Raw genomic sequence first — 19,405 nt, forward strand, 5'->3', positions numbered from 1 at the left:
GAGATACAAAATTCAGCTTAGAGCAATAAAAAAAAAGGGACACGATCTCAATATGAATGGGTAAAGTGAACGCGGTTTCGACGTTTTGAGGAATGAAAACATTACAATTTACATGCTCACTCATATCACTGTCATTTGTTGTTGGAACGAAAAAAACAATCAGATTATTCTTTTAATAAATTTATGAAAGAAAGGTAAAAGAAATCATATAGCTTTACTAATCTTTTTCAAGAAATTGTTCTTTTTTTTTTCTACATTTAGTTTTGCTTATATCTGAGACAAATACTTAAACTATTAAAGTTAATTAGTGGATTTGATTGGATCAACAGGTTGAGAAATGAACGGTGAACGGTGAGTAGGGTCCATACCCAGCTGATCATGTCCTCAAAGAACTTGAAGGCAGTTTTTGATTTGTGATCTGTGACACCAAACATGGTTTTTACTGTGTTAGTAAATCCTTATCTGAATCTCTCTAAATTTGCAATTTTAGATATTATTAAGGAAATGTAAGGAAATGCAACGCCTTCTAATGCTTGTTAGTGTATAACGATATGTAGTATGTTATATCAATGGCATAATATTATTATTCTTTTTCTATATATTTATGTATATTTCTCTCTTTATTTTATACGGTATCAAAGTTATGGTTAGAAATTATATCACTAACATAAAATAGATATTTTATATCTGCGATTTTACGTCTAACCCACTAGAATCAAACGTAAAAAATGACCGATGACAAACTTATAAATAAGTTATCAATTGTTTACGTCTAGTACCCTAGGGTCAGACGTAAATATTGTTTCTTACGTCTGATTGCACACGCTGCACGTAAATTTACATCTGATTGCACACGCCACATGTAAATTTATGTCTGATTTGTCCCATTAGACGTAAATTTACGTCTGATTTGTCCCATTAGACGTAAATTTACGTCTGATTTGTCCCAGCCAGACGTAAATTTACGTCTGACTATAGTGCGTCAGAGGTAAATGTCAAAACATAAATCCATAATCTTCTTTCCCATAGTGCCGCGACTGTGCGAGAAAGCGAATTTGTGGTTTAGTGATTACACCACTATTCCATCGCATGATTGATTGTTGAGAGGTTTGTTTCTCTTTTGATTCCGTTAAGGTGCACCTCCATTTACGTTGAAACCCCCAATTTTTCGTAGACGCAGCGATGGCGATTTGGTTGAAGTGCAGCGACAGAGGACTGTGGTTGGCGACGTCACAACGAGTGTTTGCTCTTGGTGCAGTGCCTCTCATTTGCTTTATTAATGACTGTTTGGAGATGGATCTGCGGTGTGGTTGGCATCTTTGTTTCCGCTAAGATGGAGTGTTGTAGGAAGTGAATCGGCTTCCGCAAGTGCTTGCTGTGGCTAGTGGTTGATCTGCGCGGCGAAGGATGATATGTTCATGTGGAGGTGGTGGTGCTCCTATGATTGCGTCGTGATTGCGTGGTGACTTCGTGGAGGACCTACAGTGGTTGGTACAGATCTGGCATGTGAATGGACTACAATTGTTTTTGCATTTTGCGTGGTGGGTTGACGATGCAAAAACATGCAAATTTGTCAAAAAAATCATGCATAAAAATTTGTCTGACACTGTGTACCAAACATAATTTTATGTCTAACACTGTGTACTAGACGTTAATTCACGTATGCTAATGCATAGTCAAATGTAAGTTTACGACTACCGGTACTACGTCTGACCTAAACCATATGGGAAAAGCAAAAAGTACCAAACATAAAAGACCTTTTTTGTGTTAGTGTATATTATAGTAAATTTGTTGTTTTTTAGATTTATAGTTTCACATGTCATCAATTGCTATCGAATTATCCATTGATGTTTAATTTTACGTTCAAAGTGTATATGTCAAAAGTCTCACATAGAATGGGGCAAAACGGGTTAGGTTCGACATGTCAGCTCGTCAGTTTGTGTAAAAAGGACGAGCTAGGTTGAAGATTTCAACCTATCAATCCGTTCTAGCCCAATTAATTTGACGAGTCAGTCCATCCTGATTCGTTTGCCCATTTTTATTTTAAATTAAAAATTAAAATAAAAAATAATTAAAAATATTCCTTTTTTTATATTATATTTTTAAAAGTGCAAATATATAATAGTGTTGCAATTTAAATTATTAACACCTTGCAAATTAAGTTTCAATTATTAGTTATAATAGAGTAATTTTATCATGTAAATATAATAATTATTTTAATTTATCTAATTAAAAAATTTAGTTAATCAATTAAAAGTTTAGAAAATATTTTATATAATTAAATATACTTTCAATATTCATTTATATATATATATATATATATATATATATATGTCTGTGTGTGTTAAATATAACAAATTTGAAAAATTAAAAATTAAAAAATTTGAAAACAAATTAAAAAAATAAAAAAATGATGGGTCATCCAACCTGATCTTTTAACTCGTCTTGTAAAGAATGGATTATCATTATTAGTCGATTTCTATTTAACGGGTCAACTCGACCCAACTTGTTAGCTCGTCTTGTATAGGACATATTATCATTATTTGTCTGTTTATGTTTAACGAATCAATCCCATCCATTTTTATAGGTCACTCATGAGTCGGATAAGACCGACCTATTTTGCTACCCTTAATCCACATCGAAGAGATAAAATCAACATAAAAAACAGATAAAAACTTCGTATGATTAAATTAATTTCATTTCTTAACCTGTTATATATTTTACGATTACATATCACTCTCCTCTCTATATATTTATCCTTTTCCCTTCATCTTACAATGCTAACGTATCCAACGCCTTGTCTTTTAGGAGGGTTCTAATGGAGAGATTGACATTATAGAAATAACTCATGCTCATGTTGCAGGTGTTTTTTAATTTTAATTTCTATGAACTGTTAATATAAAAAATTGAGTAAGTTATATCGAGCCAATATTTTTCTTAAACAATTATAAAAATTGTATTTTGATTTTAAATTAAATTATAAATTATTTTGTTTTTCAACTTTATAAAAATTCATATAAAACATCCTACTGTCAAACAATAAGTGGATAATATAAGCATTAAACAGTAAGTGAACCATTATTACTATATATTTATAACTATATACCTATAAGTAATTTTTTTTTAAATTTTATCTTTCTAATTACTACTTTTAAAATTTAAATTATATATATATATATATATATATATATATATATATATATATATATATATATATATATATATATATATATTTAAATAATAATGACCCAACCAAATAAAACCACTCAAGCAAATACCAACCCATCATAACAAGTAGATTAACCTTGTAATGCAACTACAAAAATTTCAAAAGGATGACACTTGACTTCAACAAGAACCGACAACAATTGACACTCACTTCACTACAAAACCACACCAAATCCCTCATTCCAATGCTCCAGCAATTCCCAAGGCAAAAAATTGTCGTTTTCAGCCAAAAATACTTTTTAGAAATTAAAATAATGAAATTTTTTACATTTTAAAAATTAGTCATTAATATATATTTTGGTAAAAAATGTTACCTTATTTCTCATTTTGGAACTGACGATGTTATGGTTAATTTAACCAAAAAGGTAGTCACCTTGATACGATATGGTAAAAAATTTAATTAAAAAATTAAAAAAATGAAATGAAACTAATAACCATCCAACAAAAGTTAATATATTAAACCTTGTTTTGTATTCTTTTTACTTGTATCATGGAAAGTTGAAAATAAGTCTGATGATTTGCTATATGAATAACATAACAATTAGTTTCGAATTTTGTATCATTAAGTAATTTGTTATCTTTAAATAGTTCATGTGTCGAAAAGAATTCACAAGGAACCATACTCAAATTTGGATTACAGTACCATTACGAATATACAGTGGTATCTAAAAACATATATTGAAGGCGTCCAAAGCGTTCATGGTATCAAAACTAAAAATACCTTGTCAAGATATGATATTTATATTCTCAAAACACTCTCTTTGCTCATGTAACTTTAGCTTTTATTATTTTTTGTCATTAAAATTCAGAAACACCCCGTTTGTGTGTGTACGTGTTTGTAAGTATATATATGCAAACATTCATATATAATAAATTTATTAGTCTTTTAATAATTAGTATAATTCACAGTACCTAAGGTACATTAGTATAAAACTGAAAAGTAGACCATCTCTACAGGAGATGATGTTGGATAACTGCATCTTAACAATGAACTGGTTTTCAATGATAATCAAAATAACGGAGCCTCTTGAACCAATAAAAATACGGACTTGGTGATTCTCTCATCAACTAATCAACCACTCACTACTCCAATTTAGTTACAGCACCTTGCAATTTGTCCAATAAAGCTTTGATGATCATGAACGATTCATTGGCCCTAACCGGAAGAGAATCTATTCCTGGCATCATCAAAGAATCGCCAATTGGGAACTTCGTAGCTCTGATATCAGATGCATTGATGACACGGAACATTTGAGTCGGACCAAAGTTACTGTTAACCATTTCTCTCACCAAACTGGAATAGCAACAATTTAATCCGTGTCCACAAAAATCTGCATTAACTAAACAAGTCAGAATGTTGCACTAACTTTTGGGGTTTGAAGGGCAAAGAACACGTCAAGTGTGATAGAAATTTGATATAAGGAACTTGTAGCTTCCCATGAAACAGCTTGAACTAACCTCTAAATCAGGAAGTGGTTCATAAGATTTCATCTCCCTAGTATCAAAAACTGTAACTCCCGAAATTCTCTGAATGCCAGGTTTAGTAGCTATGAGGTTCTGCATATTTGTAAAAAGTAGTGAGATTAATCCATGCCATGCACTGAATTGTAATTTAAAACTTTACTTATCGTCTTCTTAATAGTATCGATCACCACTACTTTTTTATTACTACTCTTTATTTGAAGATAGTAAGAAGTAACCCATGCAATGCAGTAAATTGTAACTAAAACGTTTGTTTTTCTTCATAGTATTTTTAACTTCTCTACGCGTCTTGTCACATCCTGGGAAATGAGGCCTAAATAGATAAATCAATTATTAAGCAATAGCTAAAGTTGATTATGTACAAACAAATATTGAATATCGACTGTTTTATCAACTTACCTACCTACTAATCTCGGAGAGAAATCAGTATCAAAGAACTATCAAACTTAACATAGATAAATAAAACACTCGAAACCGGCCTGGTCCCAGCATTTTATAGACACAAAACAAAATAATAAACAGAGGCCCCTAATAATAAATATAAGACATTATTTTATCACATGTGAAGAAAACTGATGATTATAAATGAATGACTGACTTTATTAAGTAGGATAGGAGCTGACTAAATTTCGTCAAGTAAATGATTCCAAAATTTCGACTCCACTACCAAAAATACTACACAAGATTTCTTAAAGTCATACCAGGTGGAAATCTGTTGATCCTAGAGCCTGAATCTGAGATAAAACCTGTACATGGTGGTTTCCAACATCTTACGTCAGTTAACAGCAAGAAAAGTTCAAGCATAAGAATTGTGCACAATGGCAATATCATACTCCAAATCAGAAATTTTGATGTACCAGGGAAAAATAAAGGTATAATACTGACAATCTAAGACAGAGAACATCCAGATAAAGGTATTACCATTGATTGAAGGCCATTAATCGTAACTACTCTCTCCCCATATGAACCATTTTGAGATAAGCTTATTTCAAATGGACCCAGCTCTTTATCAGTATGATTTGTAAGATTCAGCTTTATCTGCAAACAACACACAAAACTTTAGCTTCCACATTTTTGTTTGTTCTTGCTAGAACAATAAACTCAACGATTAAAAGTAGACCGAAATTAGAAATAGCTATCCTACTCCCTTTAGTATATAGACTACCAACAACTGCTAGCCTGCTACATAGGGTTTAAAATGACCCATAGCCCAGAAGAAACCTAGGCTATTAAAAATGCAGCTTCTAGTTTATAATGAGCATGAGACCTGTATAAGATAAAAAAAATTACCCCAAACGGTTTTTGAAGATTAATTATGGATGGAACCTCTACAACTTGCAACTCAATCTCCTTCTTTGTTGCTGGCTGCAAAGAAAAATTTCCAGACAAAAATATTGGTGTATGAGAAAATTAAATTACCATAATTAAGAAAACTGAAGGAAAAACATTAAACATGAATATTAAATTTAAAAGCATAATTCAGAAAAATGAAGCAGAAGCATAATTTATTCAGGGAAACTAAATGACCATAATTTTAAAGCATTAAATTTAGTAAGTCAACAATTTACCATGCATTTATTAAGTTAACAATTTACCAGAAACAAAGAGGTTCGGCCATCAACTTTGTATAGTTTAGTGAAATTTAGCATAAAACAAACCAGATAGCTACTTCATTTATTAACTAATCAATATTGAAGAAACAACACTTACAGTCCCCAATATTTGCTGGGTTTGCAGGCGACCGGGTTCACCCAAATTTGTTCGCCATGTTATCTGAAGTTTACCAAGAACATTACTTCCTTCAGCTTTTGTTTGAGCCAAACCATCTGATGGCGTTGTCAATTGATAGAGATAGTTGTAAATTCCTCCACCAGATCTAATTAGTATTGGTGGCTTAAATGTCTCCCTGAAAATTTAATTTGGTTTATAATCAATAGCAATAATAAAATGTAATAGTTTGGCATTTGTTGATTCTAGTTTGGTTCACACCTAAAGAAATGCTATGGCGCTAACCTTGTAGGACTATCTTTCTCAGAATGGTGTCCATCACCTTTAAGAATTGTTGCGCTATAATGCTGAGCAGGTTCAAAATCAACTTGGTCCATGAAAAGGTTCGATTTTGTATGGTTTTCAATACAAGCTTCCAGAAAGGTAGTTTCCTGAAACAGATTAAGTAGATAACTTGACGCACAACATTAGGTACAGGTACGTGGGTACTTTAGTTTATTAAGCTGATATTGTTTCCATAAAGCCTAAAAAACTGAATTAGAGCATTAGACAATTTCTTCAAGCATAAAGGTTGAAGAACTTAGAAGGTGTTTGGTTAGTTTCCATTCTCATCTTTTATTACTTTGTGTTCATTGATAACTTTAAAAATGTCACTTTTTTTTTCATTTTATTTTACTATTTTTTCAGCAATCTGTGAAGGAAATAAAATGAAACAACAGAATGTAGATTCTACCATCTCCTTCACAAATTTTTACACTGTAAAACAAAACGAAGGTGGCATTTTTTTTTTTGTAATTGTTAGTAAAATTGCATCAATAATGAAAATAAAAACAAAATCAATCACCCTGATGGATGGTATTTTTATTGATTATGAGAGATTTGTTTAAAAGACTAGTGATGATTAGACATCAATCCAATATTGAGAACTAGAACCTTGACAGCCTGAAGGCTTTCAACAAATGAACGCATAAATTATGTTCAAGAAATTTCAGAAGTTAAAAGTACTTCAGATACTTCACTTGAGCGATCTAATGATCAATATGTGTGGATTTTTTAATATAAAATAATAAAAGAATTCGTAACACCAATCCATCATGTATCAATAAATAATAAATCACAAAAAGCAAAAATAATCAGATTTTAAGGTTTGTAGGCTTTTCTGCATCATTGCTCTTATTGAAAGAGTGCAATAGGATTACTAGATTCCTTCCCTACCTTACAAAGAGAGACAATAACTATTTGCAATAACCGAGAGTATCGTTATAATTATAGAAATAAGGAATAGATCCTATATAATTAAGAATATCTAGAATATATATGTATTATTAGGAATGTTTTCATTTATTCTCGTATCATATCTTTATTAGTAGAGGATATCAAATCTCTACTTATTGTATTGATTCTTTTTTCTCAACATAAATACAGTACATGTTGTTTCAAACACACGGTTTCTTCTTTTCCTATAACAAGTATGTAGTAATGATTTAGCAATGGTTTTTCTAAAATATAAAGGATACACATTATAAATGGATATGAAACTGTAGATAGTAAGTTCAAGTTGTTTTATGAATGGCTATGCTAGATTCATTGCTGATAGCATCTAATAAAAAATGTAAATAGGACAAGCAATAAACTTCAAAAATTGATTGTTAAAAGAGTATAAAAATGAAACGAAAAGAACATACAGATTTATAAACATTCCTTATTGCCTATTTTCTTTTGATTGATTCTTAATTTCTAACTGATATTAAGTATATTGGATGACAATGTGCTTGAAACACACCCAAAATTAAAAAGGAAACTGCATTTATAATGCTATTAAGGATTTTATTGTTTGTTTTAATACTAACGAGTTTTAGAAAGAGAAGTTTCATTATGCTTTCCTTAGATAGACAAGCAAATAATCCCAATATTTTGAATGGTGTAATCCGAAAATTTTGAACATTAACAAAAATATACTACACATTAAACATGATTAGACCATTTTACACCATTAACAGCATGTTTATCCAGGAAAACAGTATCCACTTACACTTGAATAGTATATTCAAATCATTGACATACCTTGATAACACGGACCTGCAAAAAAGTTTTCAACACACATGTAAGTCATACGAATTTTGAAAGATCATATAGTGATCATTAGTAACTCAGGTACTCGATAATTGGATAATTGTTTTATTGGAGAACATAATTTCCTTCAAATTCAACAAATATCATTAACAAAGAGAATAATACCTTTGTTCTAACGGAAAGCGGATTAGCAACAATGAACTTGAAAAATTGGGGAAGATATTTACGCTCACCATCACCATCATTATACAATGCAGTGCAGACAAGCCTAAGGGCATTTGCACAAACACAATTGTAAGAAATTAAAAATGAGAGAAAGAAGAAACTTAGTAAATCCAAATAAAACTGCATGCAAGCATGAACATACTGAGACAAGGACAGAGGGTCACAACTTACGTGTGAGGCCCAAGCTCTTTCACATCATGTTCTACAATAAAATCATAACGCCCACCAGCACGGATAGATTCAACTGGTGATTTTGATGTGTCTAGAAGAAGTATTCTCTGTCTTTCTGTTTGAATTTCAGCCTGTCAGTTACAAAGTTTTGAATAACTAATTAAATTAATTTCTCAAAGGATTAAAAAACAAATTCAGCACTATAGCTATTATGAATACATTTACATTTTTGTGGTCAAATTCAATCTCATGCATATAAAGATGGAAAATAGTGACGAAGCAGAGAAAAAATTTCTGGTTAGGAATGGAAATTATTGGAGCTAAGGAATTTTATTTTATTTATATCTTGTGCTGTCTACAAGTGTAGGAAGGATACCCAACAAAAGAGCAGAGAAAACAAAATCAGATAAAGAATTTTAATACATCATCTCCCCTCTGTCTAGACAGTTACTACATTTTAAACTAACGAATACCCCAATCAAAATCCTTCAGCCTTGTGCTGACGCTCTTGGGTCATGCTCCTTTGCCTCCCATCATGCTTTTTGTGACTCCCGCCACATGTCCCTCCTTGATTATTCCTTCAAGTCCCACACGCTCATCTCTCATGGTCCTCTGCATCCCTTTTCCATACAATTCACCCACCATCGAAATCAACCTTGTCCTCAAGGTGGAAGTGAAGATAAGCTTGAGCCAACATTGAGTTATCTTCTCTGTAGCATCCTCGACTGAACCATTTTCCCACTGAATCAAAGATTGAGAAACTGGTTGATTCCCTTTGAGTATTACCCGAGACTTCATGATAGCAAGTGATTGAATGAGTGGAGATACATCGAAGTCAAAAATTGGCAACGATACATAAGGTTGATCATGATTTCCCTGACACATTTTCAGCCATGGAATATTGGATGGATTATGGCTGAATCCGGAAGCTTTAAGTTGTAAGCAACCGTTCCTATTCACTGCAAGACTTCAAGGGGACTCAAATATCTCACGCCGAGTTTCAGATTTTTCCTCAGGGCCAATGAATGTTGTCTATACAGTTGAAGTTTGACCAACACCAAGTCACCCACCTCAAAGTGCACATCTTGTCATTTCATATTCGCATACTTCTTTTGAATCCGTTGAGCTCGTTGTAAATTCAATTTCAATTTTTGCAAGATAACATCTCTTGCCAACAATTGTTCTTGCACAGCAGGTGGATCATTATCCTGAGGGACATATTTCTATAGTTGGGGGGTTCACAACCATACACACCTTTAAAGGGTGTCATGCCAGCACTTGTATAACATGTTGTGTTAGACCAATATTCTACCTGGGAAGCAACTTGGACCAATCTTTTGGAGAGTCAAAAGTGAAACAGCAAAGATATAATTCCAGACACTTGTTGAGAGCCTAAGATTAAGGTGGTATGCAGATGACATGTTCAATGTCGTACTACTAAGTTGCAACAAATATTTCCAAAACTAACTGGTGAACACTTTATCTCTATCAGAGACAATGGACTTAGGAAATCCATGTAATTACACTATATATTTAACAAAAATCTCAGCTACCACTTTGCTAGTATAGTCAGTCTTCAAGGGCATGAAATGAGTTGCCTTAAACAATCTATCGATCACAACATAAATGACAGTGAACCCTTGAGATGGAGGCAGGCTAGTAATGAAATCCATAGCCAAGTCTTCCCAAATTGCCTCGGGAATGGCTAAGGGTTGTAGCAAACCCGAAGGCATGTTGTAGCAGCTTTAGCCTACTGGAAAACTAAACATTGTTGAACAAAAAACTTGAGGTCCTTATGCATACTTGACCAATAAAATTGAGTAGCAATTCTAGCAAGAGTTCTAGAAAACCCAGCATGTCCCCCAATGAAAGAGCTACGAAACTCGTGTAAGATGGTTTGTATGAGTGCATGAGTCGCAGGTACCACAATCCTATTTTTCCAAAACAACAAGCCTTGGTGGATAGACTAATGAGGTTTGGTATTGATATTGTCAAAACAGGTAGCAAAGTGTATTTGTAATTCCGACTCAAGTTGAAGTTCCACTTGAAGAAGCAGGTGTTGTGTAGTCGTCGAATCTTCTACTGATACATGGACAACTGTGTGGACCGATGGGCTTACCAGTCTTGATCAATACTGTTAAGAAAGGGACTCCAAGGTTTGAAACCTGGCTCTGATACCATGTTAAGAAGTGGATTTTAAGCCTAACTCAACCTTACAAAACTGGTTTGTAGAGTGAAGTTTGCACCCACTTATATACTATAAACCCACCTTATCTCTAGTTGATGTAGGATTTCCAACAGTTACAAAGGATGATGCTATCACATCGAACGTGTTCTTGGGAAAGAAAATCAATATATTTTGTTACGTAGCTTATCCCTTAGACCTTTTTGAAGAAGGTTTTGTTACTAACATGTTTACTTCTATTGTCGATAATGCATTTCAGTTCAAGGCACTGCATGCTCTACATCTGGAGGATACATGAATCCCAACTGCATATATTAAAACTTCATAGAAGAAAACCAAGCACTGAGAAATTGGTTGAGACCAAGCCATGTGAAATGATCTAGAAAGAGAATCAGCTGCAATATTCTCTTTACTTGGCTTGTATTTGTTAGAATTATTACCTATACCTATTGTATCATTAACCCTATGTGTAGGGGGTTGAGTGTGGGAAACTACCTACTGCCATATCTACTGTTGCATGTAATCATGCCTAGTATCTTAGAGTAGTCTTTTCATATCTTTTCATATGTACGTGCTTGCTTCATTATAAATAGGAGAGGAAGAGAGTGGTACTGTAGTCCACTACTCATTTTAAAGTCTCAGTCTCAAGTTGGTATCAGAGCGGGTCGATCCCGCTCTGGTTTCCGTCTGGTCTGTCCATTGGCACTTGTTGCCATCGTCCGCGGCTGTCCGCCGCTATTCGTCACTGTTAATCACCGTCTGCAGCTGTTCACTGCCATAAAACACTATCCAAAGCTACCCACTGTCACTGTTCACAAAACCGTCGCTGTCTGCCACTGTTCGCCGCCGTCCGCCACTGTTCGCCGCCGGCCGCCGTCTCCGGCCACCTCAGTTTTCGCCGGCGACCACTGGATCTGGAGCGCCTCTCCGAGCGACAGCCAACCCCACCGGTGCCGGAACCAGCCTCCCGTCGACGCGCCGCCACGCGCCGCTTCTCTCTCCGCTGCGAACAGGCGCGTGCAGCCCACGCGCCGCCTTCTGCTGCTCGGAACCTCACGGCGCCACCTCCGTAGCTCTCGCCGGAGTCTTCTGCTGCTGTTCCAACCCTCAAAACTCCGATTCAGTGAGGTCCAGATGTCACCCTTGCGGACATCTCCCTCGGTCGTTTAAAAATCTCCACTGTTTTTTGCGTTTCTGTGTTTCTGCTCTCTGTTTTTTTGTTCCCTTGATCAGAAATGGCCTCTGGAAGTGTTGTTTCATTCTCTGGAAGTCCTTCCATTACTTCCGAGAAGCTAGATGGACAAAATTACCTCTCTTGGTCCGCTGCTGTCGAGATGTGGTTCCTTGGTCAAGGACATCATGACCACCTTGAGAAAGACGGAAGCCATGTGCCTCGAGAAAAAGCCGAACAGTGGAAGCAAGCAGATTTTCAATTGTGTGCCTTGTTGTGGCAATCCGTGGAGCCGAGACTATTAATGTCTCTTAGGGCATTCAAAACATGTCACTCGTTTTGGAAGAGGACTCAGAATATCTATGCCAACGATATCCAACGCCTATATGATTCGGCGGACAAGTTGGCATCTCTGAAAATGACCAATCATGACATGATCTCCTTCATGAATGAAGCACAATCAGCCGTGGAAGACCTGCGGATGTTTCTCGAAGTCGACGCTTCAGATGAAATGAAGAAGAAGCTGGACAAATACTATATGGTGATGATTCTTCGCGCCATTCATCCAGACTTCAATCACATTAGAGATCAACTGTTGACCTCTCATGAGGTCCCTTCCATGGACACCCTGATCCAGCGTATGATTCGTGTCCCGAAAGTCCCAACACTTGAAATTCAAGAATCTCATGCTCGAGTAGATTCATCTGTTATGGCCGCTACTCGAGGAAGAGGAGGACGTGGACCTAGAGGAGGTGGACGTGGAGGCCGTGGACGTCCTCAATGCACGTATTGCAAGAGGATGGGTCACACTCAAGAAAACTGTTACTCCTTACATGGATTTCCTGCCAAAACAGCCAATGTCTCCCAGGCAGAGACTACTGACTCCAAGTTCACTGAGGACGAGTATCAAGAGTACCTACGCCTCAAATCCAACAGCTTGGCACAGTCATCTCAAGCTCCAAGTACATCAACTGTTTGTATCTCCCAATCCATGGAAGGTCACAATTCATGGGTAATTGACTCTGGTGCTTCTGATCACATTTCTGGTAATACCTCCTTGTTCTCAACCATTTCATTCCAAGAAAAATCTCACTTTATAACCCTCGCAAATGGTTCTAAAACATCCTCAAAGGGAGTCGGTCAAGCCATCTTATCTCCATCCTTAAATCTAAAATCTGTCCTTTTTGTCCCTAATTGTCCTTTCAATTTAATTTCCTTAAGTCAGTTAACCAAAACATTGAATTGCTCTGTAACCTTCGATGACAAATCTTTTGTTATACAGGAGCGTGGCTCGGGGAGACGGATTGGAGAAGGATATGAAGCGGGCGGATTATACCATTTTGGATCTCGTCCACGTGTGTCATGTGTTGCAGCCCCCAATCCTAAAATGTTACATGATCGGCTTGGTCACCCTCACCTGTCCAAGTTAAAGAAAATGTTTCCTGAACTTAGTCGTCTCCAGACTTTAGAATGTGAGTCATGTCAACTAGGAAAACATGTTAGATCTACCTTTCCTAAAAGATCTCAATCAAAGTGTACTTCTAGTTTTTCTGTCATCCATTCCGATATCTGCGGACCTAGTCGTGTCTCATCTTTTGGCTTTAGGTATTTTGTTACTTTCATTGATGAATATTCGAGATGTACTTGGGTTTATCTTATGAAAGATCGTTCTGAATTATTATCCCTCTTCACATCCTTTTTGAATGAAATCAAGAATCAATTTGGTCAAGTAATTAAAATCTTAAGAAGTGACAATGCCAAAGAGTATTTTTCGTCTGCTCTTTCTAATGTTTTGAGTTCCCATGGTATCCTGCACCAGTCTACTTGTCCTCATACGCCACAACAAAATGGTATAGCAGAAAGGAAAAATCGACACTTAGTTGAAACTGCTCGTACCCTTTTGCTTAGTGCCAACGTTCCTGTCCATCACTGGGGAGATGCCATCTTAACTGCAGGTTTTCTTATTAATCGGATGCCATCTTCCTCTCTCAATCATAAGGTCCCTTTCTCCATTCTGTTTCCAGACAATCCTCTCGAAATCCACATCCCATTTATAATTTTCTTAGCTATCACCGATTATCGCCTTCCTATTGTTCACTTTTATCCTCAGTGTCTTCTGTTGTTATTCCCAAAAATGTGAATGAAGCACTTGATCATCCTGGATGGCGACAAGCCATGATTGCAGAGATGCAGGCTCTTGAAAGCAATCATACTTGGGAGCTCGTGCCCCTCCCTTTGGGTAAGAAGGCTGTTGGTTGTCGATGGGTGTATGCAATTAAAGTTGGCCCTGATGGTCAGGTTGATCGACTCAAAGCCCGATTGGTTGCAAAAGGGTACACTCAGGTTTATGGCCTTGACTATTGTGACACCTTCTCTCCCGTGGCCAAGATGACTACTATTCGCCTCTTCTTTGCAATGGCAGCCATTCGTCACTGGCCTCTTCATCAGTTGGATATCAAAAATGCCTTTCTTCATGGTGATCTTGAGGAGGAAGTTTACATGGAGCAACCTCCTGGGTTTGTTGCTCAGGGGGAGTCTGGTATGGTATGCAAATTGCATCGATCTTTATATGGCCTCAAACAATCACCACGAGCTTGGTTTGGAAAATTCAGCTCCATTGTTCAGAAATTTGGGTTAAGACGCAGTGAGGCAGATCACTCAGTCTTTTACAAACATACCTCTCCTGGGAAATGTGTCTACCTAATAGTATATGTTGATGATATTGTTATTACAGGAAATGATACTACTGGAATATCTCAACTGAAGGAGCACTTGTGTAAACATTTTCAAACCAAGGATCTCGGAAGCCTCAAATACTTCTTGGGCATTGAAGTAGCTCAGTCAAAAGATGGAGTTGTAATCTCTCAAAGGAAATATGCTCTTGATATATTACAAGAAACAGGTATGACTGACTGCAGACCAGTAGAGAGTCCTATGGACCCGAATCAGAAGTTAACAACAGTAGAAGGCGAATTATTCTCCGATCCAGAGAGATATAGGAGGCTCGTTGGAAAGTTAATTTATCTCACTATTACGAGGCCTGATCTATCTTTCGCAGTTGGAATTGTTAGCCAGTTTATGCAGACTCCATGTCTTGGACATTGGAATGCCATCATCCGTATTTTAAGGTACCTCAAGAAGGCTCCAGGACAAGGTTTGCTATATGAAGATAAAGGAAATGTTCAAATCTCTGGGTACTGTGATGCTGATTGGGCAGGCTCTCCTATTGACAGACGCTCTACTACGGGATATTGTGTCCTCCTTGGAGGAAATGTTATCTCTTGGAAAAGTAAGAAGCAAAATGTAGTGGCTCGATCCACCGCTGAAGCTGAATATCGGGCAATGGCGTCTCTCACGTGTGAACTCATATGGGTAAAGCAATTTCTTCGAGAGCTTAACTTATGTGAAATTCAGACCATGAAGATGTATTGTGACAACCAGGCTGCTCTCCACATTGCATCAAATCCAGTGTTTCATGAGAGAACTAAACACATAGAAATTGACTGCCACTTTGTTCGAGAAAAATTGATGACCAAGGAAATTTGTACTGAGTTCGTTGGGTCAAATGACCAACTTGCAGATGTGTTGACCAAGTCATTAAGGGGACCTCGGGTTGAGTTCATTTGTTCCAAGCTTGGTTCATACAATTTGTATGCTCCAGCTTGAGGGGGAGTGTTAGAATTATTACCTATACCTATTGTATCATTAACCCTATGTGTAGGGGGTTGAGTGTGGGAAACTACCTACTGCCATATCTACTGTTGCATGTAATCATGCCTAGTATCTTAGAGTAGTCTTTTCATATCTTTTCATATGTACGTGCTTGCTTCATTATAAATAGGAGAGGAAGAGAGTGGTACTGTAGTCCACTACTCATATTTTAAAGTCTCAGTCTCAAGTGTATTCAATAGTGAAGTGATAACCAAGTAGTTTAAGAAGCCATTTCTGCTGCTTGGGAGTTTGTAAATTCTGATCTATAAAAGTCCTCAAAGTTTTCTAATCCATTTTTTATCACAAATTTATGACCCATCAGATAGTGACGAAATTTGGCCACTGCTTCCGATACTACATATAGTTCCCTGACATAAGCAGATTGTCTCTGCATGGAACAAGACATTTTCTTAGAGAAAAAGGCAATAGGATGGAGGTTTTGACTCAAAAACAGCACCAATTGCCACTCTTGAAGCATCTGATTCCAATTAGAAGGGCAAGGTAAAATTGGGAAAAACAAGAATTGAAGCTTGGGTTACAGCCCCCTTCAATTTTGTGAAAGCCAAAGAAGCATAATAATCATGAACCGAGTCATCCTGAGTAAGCTTAAACAAATCACAGTGAGGGCATTCACACGGTGAGGGGCCAAATTCCAATTGAAGTACAAGCATAAAAGCAACGCATGAGGGAAAAACATTAGATCTCGACTGCATTTGGTACCAAGGAACAACGTCCTTGTCCATATGAACTGAAGCGATGAGTAAGTTTTGGTCCTCCAGCGTTTTGTAGTAATAAGAAAACTATTCAACTTGGAAAATCCACTGCAAAACATCTGAACTGCCAAAGCGCAAAAAATCTAGTTTAATATTGCGAAACTGGAATGATGATGATTGAGGAGAAAGACGAGATCCAAATTCCAGAGTAGCAATGGATTTCAGCATGTTGTCCATGGTCTCAAATCGCATAGAGTCATCTTTTATACGTTCACATAAGGTTGCAATTAAGGCCTATAAGTCACAGTCCTTCATCGCAATTGTCGTGGATAGTTGTTGGACATCAACAACAACTTCTTTCGAGCGTAGCTCAGTGGAAATCCCCTTCAAGCAAGTGTTCTCCACCATGAGAATGAAAGCACCAATGGAATAATTGGTATATCCAAGACGAAGCAGAGAAAAGATTTCTAGCCAGGAATGGAAATTATGGGAGTTGAGGAGTTTTATTTTATTTTATTTAAATCATGTGTTGTCTACAAGTGCAGGAAGGATATCCAACAAAAGCATAGAAAACAAAATCAAAGAGAGAAAGAATTCTAATACATCATCGCCCCCTCTCTCTAAATGGTTACTGCTTTTTAGACTAACGAATACCCCACTAAAAATCCTTCAGCCTTGTGCTAACGCTCTTGGGTTGTGCTCCTTTGCCTCCCATCATGCTTTTTGTGCCTCCCGTCACGTGACCCTCCTTGATTATTCCTTCAGGTCCCACACGTTGGTCGACCAAAGGACATTTCCCACGGGACCTCATTGAAGGTCCTCTGAAATGTAAAACATTCCAAAGGAGGGTGATGTTTTCTAGTAGGAAATGAATAAGGGGAAGATGATGATTCCGCACATAAAAGGTTGAAAAGAAGTGAGTCTCAAATGCTGGTCAAACAGATCCAATATAATTAGGAATAAGAATTTTTGAACAGCTTTTACCATAAGACAAAAAATCTTAAGAAAAAAAATCTTCAACCGTGATCTATAAAGGAATAAGAGCTTTTCCTGCAGTTATCCTGAGTCAGTTCGTTTAAATAACCTCAAGCTAACTAACAATGTAGAAAAACGAGTTCAGGCTCGAATTAGGGCCTGAATGAAACACTAAACGAGTAAAAGAATCCTCTAGTTAACACAGATGACTTAAATCATCGATCACTCGTAAACATACACATGCCTGTTGGCCCCAAAAACAATGAAGAATTTCTCTCAGACCTAACAGAACGTAAGGATGCCTAAAACCATTCCATGGGAGGGTATCATCAGTAGAGAATGTACAAGTGAAAGATCATTCCAGACTCAAAAAGTAAAAGAAGACATGTATTATAAAGTCTTCCCATAATGATATCTATAAAGGACTAAGATTTTTGAGCCGTTAACGTTAGAGAGTTCATTTATATAATATCAGCTAATCAAACAGAGCAACCGGGGCTTGGAACTAGAAAAAAGAGCTAAACAACACATGGAGAGATTCTCAAGCATCACTATAAGCAAGTCCTATACGAACATTCCATCTCTCCACACCCCTTAGAACGCTTTAACTAACCTCCTAAAGCACGTAACGTATTGCAATATAACAAACATTAAAACATGAGTCAAGGGAGTTCCAGTAAGCTCAGGGAGTGAGAAAATTGATTCATGAATGGCAGTGGAGTGGAAAAATTGGATATAGAAAGAGGACCTTGATAATGACTTCTCTGACTTCAAAATTGGAGCTGTTGTTAATACTTATGTAGCTGCAGAAAGTCTCTCCCAAATAAATAGCTCTACAAATGGAGAGTGCGAGTGAGCAATAATAATGGATCGAGTTGAATTGAAGAGAGAGAGAGAGAGAGAGAGAGAGAGAGAGAGAGAGAGAGTACCCGAATGACTGAGGCAGAACGAGGAGGCCAGAGAGGCCCATGGCGTCGGAGAAGTGGTGGAGGAGGAAGCGGTCGCGGTAGTTGGGATCGGAGTTGTCGTTGGCATAAAGAGAGGGGGCGGGGGCGGCGGAGGGGTCGTCGAAAAGGTCTTCTCCGACGAAGATGTCGGTGAGGTCGAGGCGGAGGGGAGGGTCGACGTTGAAGGAAGGGCGGCAGAGACGCATCACACGAAACGCGAGGGAATGCGATCCTCCTCCCTGGCCCTGACCCTGACCCTGACTCATCGCTTCTTCTTCTTCTTCTTCTTCACTTCCAAATGCAAAAGAAAAATGCAGAAAGATTCTTCACTTCAATTCTACCAATGATTCAATTTCAATTTCAATTCAAAGGCTTCCAATTAGATCACAACGATTGACTCTGCTGTCTGGGTTGGGCATGGCTACCCCTTTTCCCTACCTTACACTGTCTTTCTTTCTCTCACACTCTTACTCACTTCATGGTTTTAATCATTTTTTTTAAATTAAAATATTTTTTTCTATTACCTAAAATCAAATTTACATTTTTTTTACTATACTAAACTATCGAATTTTATTTTTTATTCGTCGTATAAAAGATATTTTTTTCTAATAGTATTTTAAATTACTTAAGATAATACTTTATGCGGTGAAGCAGTATTTTATATACGGTTTAGGTGACATAAATAAAATAATAGAATTTCCTCGTTTCGACGGATCTGAAAGTTTTTTTTTCATTGGATCTTAATTTTGTATTTAGATGAAGTATTTTAATAATATTGAGAAATTGAAATGTATTG

General features: G+C 36.6%; 2 protein-coding genes across 2 annotated transcripts; one reads left to right on the forward strand and one right to left on the reverse strand.

Moving 5' to 3' along the window:
• Nucleotides 1-4,087: 4,087 nt before the first annotated feature.
• On the reverse strand, nucleotides 4,088-19,073 carry LOC114177614 (trafficking protein particle complex subunit 13). The gene is made up of 12 exons (XM_028063032.1): nucleotides 18,592-19,073; nucleotides 18,411-18,495; nucleotides 8,908-9,038; nucleotides 8,677-8,779; nucleotides 8,503-8,517; nucleotides 6,724-6,869; nucleotides 6,421-6,616; nucleotides 6,001-6,075; nucleotides 5,632-5,748; nucleotides 5,412-5,456; nucleotides 4,687-4,785; nucleotides 4,088-4,559 (listed from the first exon to the last, which is right to left on the reverse strand). Exons 1-12 carry the CDS (start codon nucleotides 18,873-18,875, stop codon nucleotides 4,539-4,541), a joined length of 1,317 nt encoding a protein of 438 aa, XP_027918833.1. The 5' UTR covers nucleotides 18,876-19,073; the 3' UTR covers nucleotides 4,088-4,538.
• LOC114177615 lies at nucleotides 12,313-13,938 on the forward strand. The gene is made up of 2 exons (XM_028063033.1): nucleotides 12,313-13,309; nucleotides 13,546-13,938. The coding sequence occupies exons 1-2, from the start codon at nucleotides 12,328-12,330 to the stop codon at nucleotides 13,581-13,583; spliced, it is 1,020 nt and encodes a 339-aa protein (XP_027918834.1). The 5' UTR covers nucleotides 12,313-12,327; the 3' UTR covers nucleotides 13,584-13,938.
• Nucleotides 19,074-19,405: the final 332 nt, after the last annotated feature.

This window comes from Vigna unguiculata, chromosome 3 (assembly GCF_004118075.2).
Source record: "Vigna unguiculata cultivar IT97K-499-35 chromosome 3, ASM411807v1, whole genome shotgun sequence".
In the NCBI taxonomy this organism is placed as follows: domain Eukaryota; kingdom Viridiplantae; phylum Streptophyta; class Magnoliopsida; order Fabales; family Fabaceae; genus Vigna; species Vigna unguiculata.

Coding starts and splice junctions, on each gene's coding strand:
- LOC114177615 (XM_028063033.1), top strand. CDS start 12,328: ATGGCCTCTGGAAGTGTTGTTTCATTCTCTGGAAGTCCTTCCATTACT. Junction 13,310..13,545: donor TGCTTCTGATCACATTTCTG/GTAATACCTCCT, acceptor TTTGTTATACAG/GAGCGTGGCTCGGGGAGACG.
- LOC114177614 (XM_028063032.1), bottom strand. CDS start 18,875: ATGAGTCAGGGTCAGGGTCAGGGCCAGGGAGGAGGATCGCATTCCCTC. Junction 18,496..18,591: donor GTTCTGCCTCAGTCATTCGG/GTACTCTCTCTC, acceptor CTCCATTTGTAG/AGCTATTTATTTGGGAGAGA. Junction 4,786..5,411: donor GATCAACAGATTTCCACCTG/GTATGACTTTAA, acceptor ACAAATATGCAG/AACCTCATAGCTACTAAACC.